Raw genomic sequence first — 17,797 nt, 5'->3', positions numbered from 1 at the left:
CATGGGGATTTAGAGAAAGACATCTATATGACCCAACCAGAAGGTTTTGAAGTACCAGGCAAGGAGAATCTTGTATGCAAGCTTCACAAAAGTTTGTATGGCTTGAAACAAACACCGAGGCAGTGGTACAAGAAGTTTAATGAGTTTATGAGCAACTCAGGATTCAAAAGATGTGACATGGACCATTGCTGCTATGTTAAAAAATATACTAATAGTTATGTTATCCTTGTTGTGTATGTTGATGACATGTTGATTGCAGGATCCAGTATGGCAGAAATTAACAGGTTGAAGCAGCAGTTGGCAGAAAACTTTGAAATGAAGGATCTTGGTCCAGCTAAACAAATCCTTGGTATGAGAATTCTTAGAAACAAATCAGAAGGAATTTTGAAGCTGTCTCAGGAGAAATATATACACAAGTTGCTTGACAGGTTTTACCTTGGAGATTCTAAGACCAGGAATACCCCTTTGGGATCTCATTTGAAGTTTTCAAAGAAGCAATCTTTGCAGACAAATGAAGAAAAATGTTACATGTCAAGAGTACCATATGCATCAGCAGTTGGGAGTTTGATGTATGCTATGGTGTGTACCAGACCTGACATAGCACATGCAGTGGGAGTTTTCAGTAGGTTCCTATCAAATCCAGCAAAGGAGCATTGGGAAGGTGTAAAGTGGATACTCAGATATCTGAAGGGTACTTCAAAGATGTGTTTGTGCTTCAGAAAAGGCAATCTCACTTTACAGGGATTTTCAGATGCAGACTTGGGAGAAGATTTTGATACCAAGAAGAGCACCATAGGCTACATTTTTACCTTGGGAGGTACTGCTGTGAGTTGGAAGTCTAAACTTCAAGATAGAGTTGCTCTCTCAACCACGGAAGCCGAGTACATAGCTATCTCAGAAGCAGCTAAGGAGATGATTTGGCTAAAGAATTTTCTCAATGAATTGGGGAAAGAATAAGATGATGCTCCAATGTTTAGTGACAGTCAAAGTGCTATAAGTCTTGCTAAGAATCCAGTCTTCCATCTAGATGCAAGCATATTCAATTAAGATACCATTTTATCAGGGAGTTGATAAATGATGGAGACTTATCTTTATTGAAGATCTTAGGATCAGAGAATCCAGCAGATATGTTGACTAAAGTTGTTACAACTGACAAACTGAGGCTTTGCATTGCCTCAGTTGGCCTTCAAGGATAATTGAAGATGAAGGCGCTACACTAGGTAAAGAGTCGATGAACTCATTGCTTACAAGGAGCTGCTAGAGTTTGGAACTTAGACCCCAAGTGGGAGAATTGTTAGAGTTTGTGGTCTTAGTTCCTTTGTCCCACATCGCTTAGTCTGTAAAACTTGTGTGGTCTTAGTCCCACATCGCTTGGTTTGTAAAAACTTGTGTCTCATTAGTGTTATATATAGAGACACCTTGTAAGCCTTTATGTGTAAGTAATAAAAAAGTTCTCCTAGTGTAGCCGTGGACGTAGGCACATACATTGTATGCTGAACCACGTTAAACTGTGTGTCTTTTTCTTTCTTCCCTTTATTTCTTTCTCTTCTTTTATTGCTCTATTGGCGCAGGTCACCACCAAGCCCAACAAGACAGATTATGATGGAAGATAACTTCGAGAACACATCCTTCCTTGAAGTAGTTAAGAATGGATATGATTGGGTGCCCACTTTTTTCTTTCTACACTTCCAGCTTCCCATACCAAGCCCAAATCATCGTGGCCCAAATTTCACTCATGTGTTATTTTTTTTTCTAAACTCACCTCATGTTTTAGCTATTTTATTTTTGAACTGTGTTGTTTCGAGGTATGGATTTGAGGTCCCAACACCTTGAGGACAAGGTATTTTTGAAGGACATGAGAATGTTATAAATCAACCATTAGATAAACCAAACCATGAGGAGGCAAGTGCTAACAGAATAGGAGCAGGATTGCTGAGCTGGCACGCGATAATTGACTAAGGAATTATCCTGTCCCCATGAAAGCATCTTTCTGTTAGGATAATTTCATAATTTGTTAGTTCTAGAATATTCTGTAGGATCTGCAATAAATGGCTTGAATTAGTAGCATTTCATTGCCTATAAATAACACAATCATGTAATACAAAAAATCCAAGCAGAAATCAAAGTTTCTTCTCCAAGAACTTCAGCAACCATAACAGCTCAACAGAGAAGTAACAGGTGTGATGTGTTGGCGAAACTTCGTTTAGGACTCCCCACTGCATTCCCAAACATACACTAAGGATGTTTAAGGAAGTTTTGAAAATGCTTCAAGAATGTCACACGAAGTTTCTTTTGCATCAAATGAGATAGCAACACAACTAGGTTAGGTAAAGGCCAAATTAGCCTTCAAGTCACAACTTGGGTATGTTGGTGCCCATCTAACTGTGCCAGCTGGAAGTGCTTTTTAGACCTTTTTTCCCCCTCATTTTTTGGATAAGATACTTTACCAATAATGTTTTGTAAATTGGTAATGCGACAAAGTATTATTTGTCTCAAAGTTGTTCGGCTAGGCTATGAATCATTTTGCTTTTCTTTCTTTATCAGTAAAACCATAATTTTTGGTACAATTTTCATCTGATTATTCATTATTAGTCTATGGGTAAGCTACAAAGTTGTCATATAGTTGGATTCTTGGAGAGACCAAGAAAACCATTTTCTATCCCATGGCCGGCTTGGCTTGTTCTGAATCATGCAAGTTTGTTACAACTAACTCTAATTAAAGTTTCTTAGTGGTTCCTCATTCAATTATCACACTCCCACGTGCATCAACTAGCTAATTACTTCTTACAGTATCTTATTTTTCTAAAGTAAATGATGCTCATGTAGAGAGCCGAAAGCATGGAATAAACGAATGTATTAGCAAGAGCAAAGTGTCACAAAATGATTTTAAATTATTTTTTATTTTATATATATATATATATATATATATATAATTGTATTTGGATAGGGAGAATTGAGATTTGGTTGTCCGAATCCATATGGGACACAAAAATGTCAATTTCGAGGTAGAAAAGAAAAATGCTTGGTTGCAGGCTGGTTCCCTTGAGCTATAATGGAAGAATCCTTCATCTTGTACGCTTGGAGGAAAATAAAAAATTGCTTTAAGTTTTACTCATATTATGTATACCAAAAACGGAAAGAAACAACATAAGCACTACTTCACGTTAAATTATAAAAAAATCAGCTTAAAATACCAGCTAACGTGCTTTTAAGTAAATTTAATTACACATTTAATTTCATGTTGACATATTAATTCTTATCATATTTAAAAACACATTGAGAATAAAAGAAGCACGTTTAAGATGTGAAAATTATAATTATTAACTTCTAAAAGTCACATCTGAAATATAAAAAAAAAATATTTCTAAAATGTGAAACTGAGCATATTATTTATTGATTTTGAGTTGAAATAATTTATTTAGCTTTTGTATTAATTAGATCACAGATTTTATATTGGGTTGTAATGCTTATTTTTAGAAAGAAAAAAAAAATAAAAATTTCAATTTTAGAATCATTTTATATTGGGTTATAAACTTATAATGCTTATTTTTAGAAAAAGAATATCTAAACATAAATCATTTTTATTTTAAAAATAATTTTAACCAAATCAAAGTTAATTTTATTAACATTCATTCAAACACACGTGTTAAGAGATGGGAGCCGGTGATGAAATACATGAACATGAATCAATAAAAAACCTACAAAATACATGAACATGATTGATCCCTTAGCTGGTGAAAGGCATAGCCCACAGAAAGCCACGAACCATGTCCTCATACATTCCCACGGCTAATAAAACAGTATCAAAATTGAGATCGTTCTCTATGAATGGGGCCAAACAAAAGTGCAAAAGTGAAATTGAAGAGACCTTATACAGAGGGAAAAGAAATAAATCAACTTGCCAATTAAATGATTTCTAAATTAAATTTGTGAAAGCGAAATGAAAATCTTATCCAATTAAGAAACGGTAGGGTTACTTGGTGATGCTAATTGCGTGCTTATCAAAGTTTTTTGCAGCTTAGTCAACATTCAATTTAATCCATTGAGGTCATCCAATTTTGGCGGCTAAAAAATGGAGTTAGTAAACCAAAACCCTGCATTATTGTGTCATGTGCACCCCAAACTATGATACAAATTGTCATTTTTTTTATTTGATGAGTTTTGTAATACTTCATATGATAAAAACTATATATTTGTCGTGGTATTATATTTTTCATGCCTTAAAAAAAAAAACAAATGCGTATGATTTCTATTTACCTTATTGAACAGTTGTTGAAACTTTCCTAAAATGTCATACCCAAACAGAACTTTTCCACACTACATAAAATATCAATAACCCCAATGATAAAACGTATAGGGAACACGAATCCAACATTTATGCCTCATTAAAGACATTAAACGGAACATCCTAAATAAAATAACCTCTTTCTTGCTTGGTTTAACTTGTAGTTCCATAAAGTAACTCATTGATCTCACAGCATTATTACATCGGTTCCTTTTTATATTTCTTTTATGGTTATCGTGTAGAAATTTAAAAATATAATAAATTTCTTAATTTTAATAAAATAATGGTGAAATTTCTCATTTTACTTCTTTCTCTTTTCATTCGACAATGATATATGTATAAATTAATTAGTAATAAAAAATAAATGAGAATATAATTTTGAATTTTATAAAAAATAAACATAAATAGAAATAGAATTTCTTCAAAAATAGATATGTGTAAATAATTAACTTTTTAGACTAGCAAGTAGCACTTCCAACTAGGTTCATGGATTTGATCAAAGATAAAGTTAGATGGGAGTCTGAGCTGGGATTATATCATTGCTAATCATATATGATGTTTTAATACGCGTATCCTCTATGTACTTTAACGTGATAAAGTTGTAAAAAGGAAAAGTTTTACAAAAAGAGAACAAAAGAAGGTTTAAATAAAGGATTTTCTTTAATATTAAATGAAAATAGAATATATACCAAAACCAAAGAGCAATGCTCAAATTATTTGATTGGTTCCATGAATATTATAATACAATCATGGAAGACCATATCATACACCATTGGCATTAATAGCAGCCAAGTCCACAACAACCATTACCAATTTGCAGCGTCACAACTTGATGAAGCCAGTGCCTACCAGTTCATACAAAGTCAAGAAAATCATAATTGTAATTTTTTTCTTCTTTCAAAATACCATTATACACAGAAAACTCCAATTAAATCTGATTTGCAAATTCATCACTGTGAAAACATTAATCATGAATTAAGATGTGGACTTGAACAAATTGGCTGCTGATACTTTTCTTGCACACACCCACATGCTTTGTCAACGAATGAATTTGACCATACGATATACTTCACAATACTATTAATATGTCAACCGGTATATCATAAAAAGATTTGAAGTGGCACCGGAATTCCGTGTGCATAGTTATCAAACAAATAAAATTAAATGAAAAGAAAAGCAAATTAGAACACAGTCAAAATTCAAAAACCACCCACGATATTTGTATAATATTATTATATTATAATTATATCATTAAAATCAATCAACCTAATTTGACTGTAACAAATTATCATAACCACATGTTGAATTCCTACTTGTAGAGAGAAAAATTAACACATAAAAAAAATGAATAAAATTTATTATGTTCGTATCGGTTACCTCAAATTTGATAATTATAATTTAATTTTTTATTAAATTATAATATTATTAATAATATCTACATAATTAATCTTTCATTGCATATACATTTTTAATCATAATTTTATATTGATTAAATTACTTTAATATTTTAACTAATAAAATAAAGACTCTAACTCATTTAATTATGTGGGACATATATATGTAGGATTCAAAATTGTTAAAATAAGAACGTGAATTAATTTGAATAAAATTATTTTAATTTAATTATATGTTTTAAGTTTAAATTTTAAATATGGAATTGCGTTAAATATATGAAAAAATTGTTATTATGTTCAATTTAAATAAATTATTAGCTAGCAGACCCCATTTCTCTCATTGACTGATCGAGTTTGGCACGTAGAAAACAAAAACACGAATTGTTTTATGGATAAATATGCATACATTACACATACAATTTTTTTTAATGCTTGTATTATTTAAATCTTTATTTTTTATATATAAAAAAAAAATTGTGCCTTCATCTCAATTAAAAAGTCATCATGATCTTGTTCTTCTTCCTTCCTTAACTTCCATCGCACCTTTTAACTATCCTCAATTGGCTGAGAATTATAACAAAAACATGGCGCTTTCTCCGGAAACGTTTACAACCCGAAAACGACGCCCCCGAGGGTCGTCGTTTACGTCCCCGAAGGTAAACGACCTTAACGTGTTGAGCTCTTTGCTTCAACTAACGGATCAGATATGTTCCCTAAATCTCACAGCCACCCTCTTAAACCGTGTTTCCTCTTCCACCATCCGCAAAACGCAGCTCCTCGGCGTCGTTTTCGAGGAGCTCTTCCGCGTTTCGAATCTGAACTCCGATTCCGTTCTGTTCCTCTGCCTCGAGGAAATGTACATCGTTCTCCACAAGCTCAAAACCCTAATCCAAGATTTCTCCAACGGAAGCAAGTTCAATTTGCTCATGCAGATCGATACCGTCGCGGAGAGCTTCCACAGGCTCACCGGAGAACTCTCCACGCTCCTCGACGTGTTCCCTCTCCAAGACCTCGACCTCAACGACGACGTTAGGGAACTCGTTCTCCTCGTCAGAAAACAGTGCTCTGAAGCGAAGGCGTTCATCGGAGCCGAACATGTCAGCCTCCGCAACGACGTCGTTTTGGTCCTCGACCGGATCAAGAACGAGATCGTCCCCGACCAAGCGCATCTCGCTTCAATCTTCGAGAAATTGGAGATTCGCGACGCGTCGAGCTGCAGAGCGGAGATTGAGAGCCTCGAGGAAGAGATTCACAACCGTTGCGAAGAGCAACCGAAAACAGATCTCGTCGCGTTAATCGGCCTCGTCCGTTTCGCGAAGTGCGTTCTCTACGGCGCGTCAACGCCGTCGCAGAAAACCGTCACTCTGCGGCGGAACCAGTCGTCGGAGCTGGCGATTCCGGCGGATTACCGGTGTCCGATAAGCCTAGAGCTCATGCGCGATCCCGTCGTGGTGGCAACAGGACAAACATACGATCGTGTATCAATCAAGCTCTGGATGGATTCTGGACACAACACGTGTCCAAAAACGGGTCAAACGTTATCACACAGCGACCTAATCCCCAATCGCGTCCTGCGGAACATGATAACAGCGTGGTGCCGCGAGCAGAGAATCCCCTTCGAAGCAGAAACGGATACAGGGAAACTCAACGGTGGAGTTACCAACAAAGCCGCATTAGAAGCCACGCGAATGACGGTGTCGTTTTTGATCAACAAGCTCAAGGGAAGGGAAAATGATAACGTTAACGTTCCTTTGAGTGTTGAAGACACAAACGGCGTCGTTTACGAGCTTCGGGTGTTGGCAAAGACAGATTCGGATAGCCGAGCTTGTATAGCCGAAGCGGGAGCGATTCCGGTTTTGGTTCGGTTCCTTAATGCGGAGAATCCGAGCCTGCAGGTTAACGCCGTCACGACGATTTTGAACATGTCAATATTGGAAGCGAATAAGACTAAGATAATGGAGACTGATGGCGCGTTAAACGGCATCGCCGAGGTTTTGATATCGGGTGCCACGTGGGAGGCCAAGGCGAACGCGGCAGCGACGGTGTTTAGTTTGTCAGGTGTGGCGGCGCACAGAAAGAAGCTGGGGAGGAAGACACGTGTCGTGAGCGGGTTGGTGGGTTTGGCCAAGAGTGGGCCCGAGGGGGCGAGGAGGGACGCTCTGGCGGCGATATTGAACTTGGCGGCGGATAGGGAGACGGTGGCGAGGTTGGTGGAGGGGGGTGTGGTGGGGATCGCGGCCGAGGTGATGGCGGCGATGCCGGAGGAGGGGGTGACGATTCTGGAGGCAGTGGTGAAGAGGGGTGGGTTGGTGGCGGTGGCGGCGGCGTACGCCGGGATTAAGAGGCTGGGGGCTGTGCTGAGGGAGGGGTCGGAGAGGGCGAGGGAGAGCGCGGCGGCGACGCTGGTGACAATGTGTCGGAAAGGGGGGTCGGAGGTTGTGGCGGAGATGGCGGCGGTGCCCGGCGTGGAGAGGATCATTTGGGAGCTTATGGCGGTGGGAAGTGTCAGGGGGCGGCGGAAGGCGGCGACGCTGTTGAGGATTCTGCGGCGGTGGGCGGCGGGGCTCGACGGTGGCGAAAATGAAGGGTTCCCGACAACTACCACCATGGTTGCTTCCTCAACCACTACTGTGGTTGTTCCAACCACCACCACCACCACTTCGTTAGCACAGTAACAAACAATTTGTCTGTTATCACATCGTCAATTAGTACAATTTGTAAATGTCTCAAAGGTGAAAAGTTGTTGTACCTTTTTTTTTTTTTTTTCATTTTACCCTTTTTCATTGATTTTGCCATCCCTGTAAAATGTAATTTATGGAGCAGTTTTTTTTTTTTTTTTTTTTGTATTTTAAACAGACTGTTTTGGCATTCTTTCATTCTTTTGTGACTATGTGTTTCCAACTTGTGAATGGTAAATTTGAGTTGCTGAAAAGTTGCTCCTTAATTATATATGGTTGTTAATTTTTCATGAACTCTTTCTAATGTAATGGCAACAGAACTTTGAGTACAAGAGCTACTACTTAGTACTATCCATTATATTTTGCACTTCTTTGGCATGTTATGCAAGAACAGCATAATCGTTCTTCAAAGCTTGATGTGTTCCTTTTATTTCAATCAATTTCATTTCTTAGGCAGTATGCTGGTGTGTGTGTGTAACGGGTATTATGTGAAATATGTTTGCAAGTTGGTGAGGTTTTTTATGCCATTTCATTCAAAGGGATTTTAAGATCAGATTTCCATGTGGAGATGTGCTGATATATGGCAAAAGATAGAAAATTGTGAAGAAAGTAACTGTACTACCAGCATATTTATATTGGTTAATATATTAAAATTACACGGTTGTAAGAAGGTTGTGGTGTCTAGTGCTGGTGGGATAAAGTCATGATTTATATGCCAATATTGATGGGAGCATGTTATTCTCGGTATGATTATCACTGGAGGTTTGGGAAGCAATTTTATAATTCATTTTACATTGTATTGTGACTCCTTAGGCGTGAAATTGTAATGGGTTGGGGATGATACAATACTGAGCAAGTATTCTGGTTTGTGTTCTTTTAATAAAGTTCTCCTTTTACCTTTCAAAAAAAAAAAAAGGACCGAGTATGAAGATGGATGCAAACAACGGAGGAGGGAGTTTTGGCATGAGGGTAAGATGAGTATGAGGATGCTTTTGGTTAATTTGTGAATGGTAAATTTGAGTTTCTGAAAAGTTACTTGTTCTTTATAATGGTAGTTAAAATTTCATGAGCTTTTTGTAATAACATAGCAGCCTAAGTATGAGTAAATGAGTTACTACTTACTACTATCCATTATATTTGACAATTCTTTGGTATGTTCTGCAAGATATGGCATAGGCTTTCTTCAAATCTTGATGTGTTCCTTTTATTTCGAACAATTTCATTGGGATGCGAGATCTTTTCTCTAGGTTTATGGTGTCACAAAGTGAGAACATTGAGAAATATACTTAAGCAATGTTAGAGAAGCAATAGGTCAGCAAGAGGAAACAAGTATGGGGCAGGGTGAAAATGCAGTGATGTAATACCAGCGTAGTGTAAAAGGAAAGGAATTTGTTTGTGTGAAGAAAAAAAAATAAAGAATGTGCTGGGATTATTTGGGAAGGAATTTTCTTGTATATGGATTTCTTTAAATAATATTTCGTTATCTTTGCTGTTACAAAAAAAAAAAAAAAAATCATTGAGATAAAATGAATGCAAACAGAGGGGTAAGATGAGTACAAGGATGCTTGTTTTTGCAGGTGTCACTATATCAGGTATGTGAGACATATTGGTTAAGTAAACTTGGAATAGCATTGAAGTTGTTAGAAAACACTCGATTTTCATCTCAATGCAACTATGTCATGTGGCGTCATTTGATGGAAAATTGTTAACTCACACAGAAGACAACCATGTCAAAGATCCATGATTTAGGAGAAAAGTCAACTTAATGCAACGACTTTCGGTGGGTATTTTTATTTTTGGTCCAAAACTACTTTGTCAAAGTGAAGTCAACTGTATGTTTTTCCTTTCGTTGTGTCTGGGCTAGTTTTGACTTTTCCAGGCTCACGGTGAAGCCCAATATCTCATAACCTCAGAACTTCATGGGCCTCAAGTAGATATTATTGAGGATGTTGCTACATGCACCATGCAAATTGCTGGTACACCCAGCATAACTTGCGTAATTCCCATTTTTCCATTTTGTCAAACTGATACGGATTGGGTAATCCATAAGTCTCATACGGATTGGCCAATCCATAAGTGGCCCAAACAATTTTTTTTTTAATTTTTTTTCAAAAATATGTTTTACAAATTAATTTAAAATTAATAGCTTATGCAGGAATCGAATCTATGACTTTCGTGTTATTAACACAATGCTCTAATAAACTGAAATAATATGTCAATTATATTATAAAATAATTAATTTCTCTATATGTAACACTAAAATTTCTAATGTATATTTAATGCACATGTAAATTTAGATAATAAATTTTGTGATAATTAATTTTGATCTAATAATTAATTTATTTACATATATAAATTTTTATGAAACCTATGATTGAGGCTTATGGATTGCCTAATCCATATCAATTTTATGAAAGGATAAAATGAGAGTTGCTCAAGTTATGTTAGGTGTATCAGCAATTTACATGGTGTGCGTAGCAACACCCGATTATAGAGCTTATTTTTCTTTTATTCATTCTCTCCTTCAAACACAAACCCTTGCATGTGAAAGTACAATACCTTGAGTTTTTTTTTTTATAAATGTTAATTATTATTTTTGTTAGCAGATCAAATTTGTAATAGTTTTTCTTTTTATTTTTCTTTTTAACCACCAAACTAACCTTATATCTTCCCAACACCTTGAGTTGAATATCGATCATATCCCCTTCCCCCAAAACATGTTGATTATTTATTAATATCAATCAGATAAAATAAATTAGAACCCATGAGCCTAACCTAACTCAATTGATTGGCACAATTGTTTGCTTGTATATCCAGTAAGAGGTTCATCACTCCTTAATGAAACATTCATTTCTCATCTTCCTATTTTCCCTTGGGTTCTTTTAAGCACCACTCTAACGGTAGGGACTTGTTTTAGGCTCTGACAAGGTCTATCTAGCACCCAAATGAAAAGAAATGTCAATAGACTAACATGGTATTACAAGCAAGCCCCGCCCTATAATAATAATACAAAGAAGTAACAAAGGGGTATAACATTGGCACGAGGTACATTCTTTGTCCTTCCTAAAAATACAAACTTTCTTAAATGTTTTTTTTTTCCAGCCATGACACTTACACTCTTTGGTCCCCTCTTTAATCAAAATCCATTTCATCCTTGATTTATGTATAGATTCTAGTTTGGACACGCACACACCACCTAGACCGTTAACATGACCATTGGTCTTGTACCTTTCCATGCAATATTGAGGGGGACCAGTATTGAGAGTATTGACCAAATTTAATAGTGTTATCCCACCAAAATACTCTCATCAAATACAATGCAGCAAAACAAACCAATCTTTTTTCTATACAAGCTTCTGGGAGGGACATATAATGCATGCACATCATAACATATTTATTTCTTACCAGTTTATTAATCTCTAACTGGGAGTATTTATTTCTCCGGTACCATTATTCATGTTCTCTATGGTACCAAAATTTTTGAAATTCTAGCTAGGGATATGATATGAGTTGACATCAATGTCAATTTTAGATCTGGGGTATCCAGGTCAGCATAGCCCATCATGTGCACTTGAAATTTCTTTAATTTCCCTTTTGCAATATGGCATTCCTTGACATTTTGTACTATTTTATTTTTCCCTTTGCAATGTGGGAATTCATGACATTTTTTTCTTTTTTGCTTTGGTTGAAAAATGATTCGTTATCTTTACCTAAGAGACATGGTACATCAAGGGCTTCTTGCCTAGAAAACGATGGATACACATGGGGCCAAACTAAGGCTCTAGACTATATAGCAAACCCATGTTCTACTAGTTTCCATAAGCTTGAAATAAAAACAATAATAAGATACAAACATAACAAAATTGTAGAGTAATCCAATGTTACACAACCTCTTTATTAGATGGGCCACTTGGATTTTCTACATTTGGATGCACGTAATAATCCTGACCCACAACAACAAGCTTCCACTCCCCAAAAGCCTTTTCCTTTCTCATGCCTTTCTAATTCTTTTGAACGACTCTCCCTTTCTTGGAATAACAAAATTTTAACCAAAATTGAAGTCCTTGCAGATTGCACTAAATCAATGAGCCAATGAGCATCACACTCACAGAAAAATTATAATACAAGAAATTTAGATTATTTTATCTAAATGCAGTATTTAGAAAATATAGGTAATTCAATAATTTTAATAGATTTGAGGTTAGAAAATTGATTTATATTTAGGAAAGATATTTTTAAAGTATTTAAAAAAATATTTTTTTGGTGATATAATAAATACGAAAATTTTAAAGATTTTAATTGTTAGAATTTTTTAATGAAAATTTATTTTTTCCTTATTTTAAAGTTAGTTTTATAAATGATAAATTATCAAATACATTCAGTTGTAGCGAAATTAATTTCATAATTTTTTTTTACCAAATTTACTAACGAGTAGTTGGTTTAGATAGTTCATAAGTACATACTTGATTCTTTTTAAAAATAAAATTTCAGGAACATAACTAGTTAACTACGTACTTGATTTTTCTAAACTAAAATTTCAGGTTTTAACTTTGCATGGAAAAAAAAATTCTCGGAGTGAGGCTTGCGACATTATAAACATGCCTTTAGTCAGATACACTGCTGTCATAGCTGATAGCTATACACGAGAGAAGAAACAAGAATTTAGCAAATATTGAAGTTACTACTGAAATGTTAGAGATTTTGGGGTACCTCATTTTATATGAATTCATAATATATTCTATGCTTCTTTGAACTAATAATTCACTAAGCAATATGCAAATTTTATATGGGAAGAGAGATATTATTGAAGTCACTACTGAAATAGCTCATTATATTCACTCTTGTTTTGTACAACAACATATTACGAAATGATAGCTTAAAAGAGCTAACAATCAATATTAAGGGTCTCCTATATTTGATTCCGAAATTTAATTATGCATGAAAAATTCCTTGCAAGTCGTAATTGCTTCAGTTTTTCAACTGCCGAAAGAGAATTCACTAATTTCACCTCCATCAAATTAGATCTAACAAAGACATCCATAGTTTATCTGATTAATATTACAGCTGAAAATTTACCCTTTAGACTACAAATTTTCTTTTTCTGATGGAGAAACCACAATCCAACACACATAATCTCTTCTTTTCTGAGTGAACTATATTGTATAATAACCGCTCACTGCTCCATGGATAAATGTATGCTCAGGAAAGAAATTATGATCAGGTTGCATTTTCCTGCAATTGTCCGTAATGTAAAGTTTTTATAATTCACCTCAACACAACCGCAACCATAATTTAAAAGCGTGATAAAGCTAATTAAAAACTACATCTTATGTGATTTTTATTAGAAGTTAATCGCTTATCGTTTTTCATATGACCTTATTAAGTATATCTGTTATCATTTGTTGAAAGATATTTACTGACTATTTGATGTTATTTCTAATCATACATCCCTGTATTTGAACAATTTTAAGATTCTTATCAACATATGCTAAGTTCACATCGATAAGCTTTTTCTTTTTACAACTTCATTTATATTTTTTCCTCCTGGTTACAAGTTACACTAGTGCTTTTACTTTACCCTCATCAATAAAAACACCCCAGTTGGTCTTGGTTAGTTTTTATTGTTAGTGTTTGTGTAAGTGTATGTCTGCTCCCATGCATGTCTCTTGTTGCATTCCTTTTCCCATGATGGGCCACGTTCATTAATGTGGGCTCACTGTAGCTTTGCAATGAGACATTATATAAGTCAGCATGTAATCCACGTGGAGAAGAATGCTGTGCCTTAAGCCCAGAAGGCACAAAATTTCTGCAAGCAAATTTGTCTACGTGGAAGGGTAGTGTTTTGTTAAAGGATCAAAACAAAAAAAGGAAAACAGTGATCACGGTTATTATTTTAGAATAAAGTTACATAGACATATGATGATGGTTGGCACCTTGAGAGAAAAAAAAATAATATAAATGCAATAAATGATAATTTAATAGAAAGATAAAATTAATAAAAAAAATAAAAATATCAAATAAGTGTATATTATATATAGCTGTTGATATATAATTATTTATTACTCAATATTTTATAAGATAACAAAACAATGTGTTTGGTTTAGGCTTTAATTAGTGTCACAATTCCACAATGTCATTCACTATATCTACCCCACTCATTTTTGCCTTTATGCCAACTTTTTCCTCTCTTGTGGCCCCTACCCCCTCATCACCAATTCCAAATACCCCTATCTCTATTTATTATCCTATAAAGAGTGCCAAAACAGACACTAGTAGAGTTATCTCATGTCTCATCCCCACACTAGAGAGAACTAGAAACCATAAACCATTCCACACCTTCACAAACACACAAACTCAAAGAAACACACACACATAGAGTGAGACAGAGAGAGAGGCATGGGGAATCACAGGTTTAAGTTATCAGATATGATTCCAAATGCTTGGTTTTACAAGCTGAGGGACATGGGTAAAGGAAGAGATTCAAGAAAGCAAAACACAACACCCTCTAGGAAAAAGAAGCAAACTTCACCCCCTTCAACCACACATTCATCAATACGAAACCAACCCCACCAACAAAACAACAACAACCCCAGAAAATCCTACTATTTCACAAGAGACCTCAAAATCTCACCCTCAAACACCCCAAAAACTATTTCCCCTCCTAGAAAATCAACCAAACAAAGAACCAAAAAAAGAACACCAACAAGAACACCAAAACTTGTCTCCTCCTCAGGTTGTAGCTGCCGCACCACCCTTGAATCCATGTGGACCAAATCAGATTCACCACAAGATGAACACTCTTCCTCATCCCCATTTGACACCTCTCCCGAGTCACAATCCCCAGAATTCAGAACAGACCGTGTTCTTCTCCCATTTTCTTCATCATTCGATGAAATGGTGTCCCTGTCCACCACCTCTTGCGCCTCTTGCAGACTCAACACAAACAAAAACAAAAACAACACCACCAACGACACCATCATAGACGTGGACAAAAACTCCATAGCAAGAAAAGATAACAAGCTTGATGGCTACTACAATTACAACACCAACAATGGCTATGATGACACCTTCTCAGAGCTTGAGCTTCCTCCAATCATAACCAAGCCATCATCCAAGTTACTAAAGAAGAGAGAACTCAAACAAGGGTCCTTGAAGGTGAGAATTGTGAAGGAACAAGACTCTGCAATGAAGGAACAGAGGAACCATCATGGTTCTTTGAGGAGGCTATCTGTGAGTTCTCCAGGGGTGAGGTTGAGGATCCACTCGCCGAGAATCGCCGGCAGGAGGGGCCGGAAAAGCGTGTCATCGTCATCGACGACGACAAGTTCCGGCTCCCGGAGAAGCCTCTCCGAGAGCTTTGCGGTTGTGAAATCATCCTTTGACCCACAAAAGGACTTCATGGAGTCCATGGTGGAGATGATTGTGGAGAACAACATAAGGGCATCCAAGGACTTGGAAGATCTACTTGCTTGCTACCTTTCTCTCAATTCAGATGAGTATCATGACCTCATCATCAAAGTGTTCAAGCAAATTTGGTTTGATTTGACTCAACCAAGGTAGTAGTAGTAAATTCTAAAGATCTCAAGTTATTGTTTAAATTGCAGTTTTGTTAGAATCCTTTGATATTGTAAGAAATTGCAGATAAATTACGTAAACAAAAAATCCAAAAATCTTTATGTTGCGGTCAAAATCACTGTGGCATGCCGTTTATTAAAACCTTGATGGGGCTCGAGTTGTATGCAAATATGGTTCTCAAAATTTGTAATGCTTGAAAGCTTTATTAATGTAGACAAAAATTCTTAATTAGTTTTCAGGCTTTTAATTTTTCATATAATTTTTTTTTATCTGTGTAATTATGCATGTAATGTATTTTGGAAAGTTGAATAGACTCTAGTGCTAAGCCAAATGAAACATTTGATCATGAGGCTCTTAAAGTTTACATATTTTCCTTGTGAAGGAATCGTAAATGATCAATCTATAGGGAAATTTCTCTGCTTTGGCTTTGGTCCATGAGAAAACAAAAGGGGTTTGGAGAATTTTTGTCACCAAGGGCATTAATTCGTTTATGATTTTGTATGCTGCAGAACTGCATAGAGACTGTATAGTAGGGTCATGGGCAGGTAAACGTGTACAATGGTTTCTACACGGAGATTGTTCTATTATGAGCATAGTAAGGAAAATAAAAATAAAAATGGGCATGTTGGTTTTGTGTCATTTTACTCAAGCAACTTAGGCACCAAAATTGCGTCAGAAAATTCAGTACCCTCGTAAACCTAAAGTAGTTTGAGAACAAGACATAGAACTGCACAAAATTGTATAAATAGTTAACACCTAAGGGTCCCTCATCAAGCATCATATGCAATAACTGACAGCTTCTTCTATTGAACTTTGGATTTTTTTTACCCAAAAGAAGTTGCCCTTTAAGTACACGCTCTAGCTAGATTTTTCACGTCTTTGCTCACAAATTTTTGAAGGGTTTTTTTGGTTTGTGCTTATCCCCAAGCCAGACCATGCAGCTTTTTTTTTAGATCTCGCATGCAAATTTTTTTTCCATCCCAAAACACACAATAATATATTGAATGAGTGTTGTGAAGCCTTCATTATGCTTCTAAGGTGTTGGGAAAAGGTTTGAATACCGTACACCATTTTAAATTGTGGGAACAAATTTTTCTGACTACCAATTTTCAGAATTCAAATTGCTACACTGTGCCTTGCGTTAAACCCTATGAACTGTGGAATAAACAAAAAAGCTCTCTAATTTCTTGAAGCATGTCTAAAGGTGGAAAATTTGATTTTTCAAAAGGTAAAGTTACTTCGATTATTTCAAAAGCGGATGCAGACTTTACCCACAAAGGCATAGAGGGTCTCATCTTGTTAGGACTTGGGACTTTTGTCATGTGCCATAGGCTTATATTAGTTTTCTAATTTGGTGACATGAATAGTTCACAAGTTTTGCTCAAGCCTTTTTTTTTTTTATTTTGGTATTATTACAAATATAATTCAGAAAGGTAATCCTACTTATATGATTAATTTCACATATTTTTCATTAAATTATATGTGAAATTAATTTTAATGTTAAACCAAACTGGTCTAAATGTTGACTTGAACTATCCCAATTGAATTACCACATTTATGTGAACATACAAGTTACTCAAAAGATGGTACCAATTGATAATGTTGTCGCTTTCAGGGGAAAAGGGGATCGAGGTTTTAACTTGACAAATTACTCAAAAGATGAGGATAGGCTCAAATTATTCAAACTAGTTAATCATGTTTCTGAGATTTGCCTGTAATTCTGGCAGGCAGGACCAACCTAACTTTAGGATTTCACCTTTGTCGTGGTAAAAAAAGTTTCAGAAATTCGATCTCTAATATTTTATTGTGAACTCTGAAATTTTTTATTTTACCTAATTTAGTTTCAATAAAAAAATTATATTCTC

The 17,797-nt window shown here is 35.6% G+C and overlaps 2 protein-coding genes across 2 annotated transcripts; both read left to right on the top strand.

Moving 5' to 3' along the window:
• Positions 1 to 6,150: 6,150 nt before the first annotated feature.
• LOC100805405 (U-box domain-containing protein 16) lies at positions 6,151 to 8,698 on the top strand. Its single transcript, XM_014773479.3, has one exon. It carries the CDS (start codon positions 6,264 to 6,266, stop codon positions 8,352 to 8,354), a length of 2,091 nt encoding a protein of 696 aa, XP_014628965.1. The 5' UTR covers positions 6,151 to 6,263; the 3' UTR covers positions 8,355 to 8,698.
• Positions 8,699 to 14,620: 5,922 nt separating this feature from the next.
• On the top strand, positions 14,621 to 16,163 carry LOC100803805 (transcription repressor OFP1). The gene has a single exon (XM_003522043.4). It carries the CDS (start codon positions 14,754 to 14,756, stop codon positions 15,915 to 15,917), a length of 1,164 nt encoding a protein of 387 aa, XP_003522091.1. The 5' UTR covers positions 14,621 to 14,753; the 3' UTR covers positions 15,918 to 16,163.
• Positions 16,164 to 17,797: the final 1,634 nt, after the last annotated feature.

This window comes from Glycine max, chromosome 3 (assembly GCF_000004515.6).
Source record: "Glycine max cultivar Williams 82 chromosome 3, Glycine_max_v4.0, whole genome shotgun sequence".
Lineage (NCBI taxonomy): Eukaryota > Viridiplantae > Streptophyta > Magnoliopsida > Fabales > Fabaceae > Glycine > Glycine max.
This window is presented reverse-complemented; position numbering and strand designations above follow the sequence as displayed.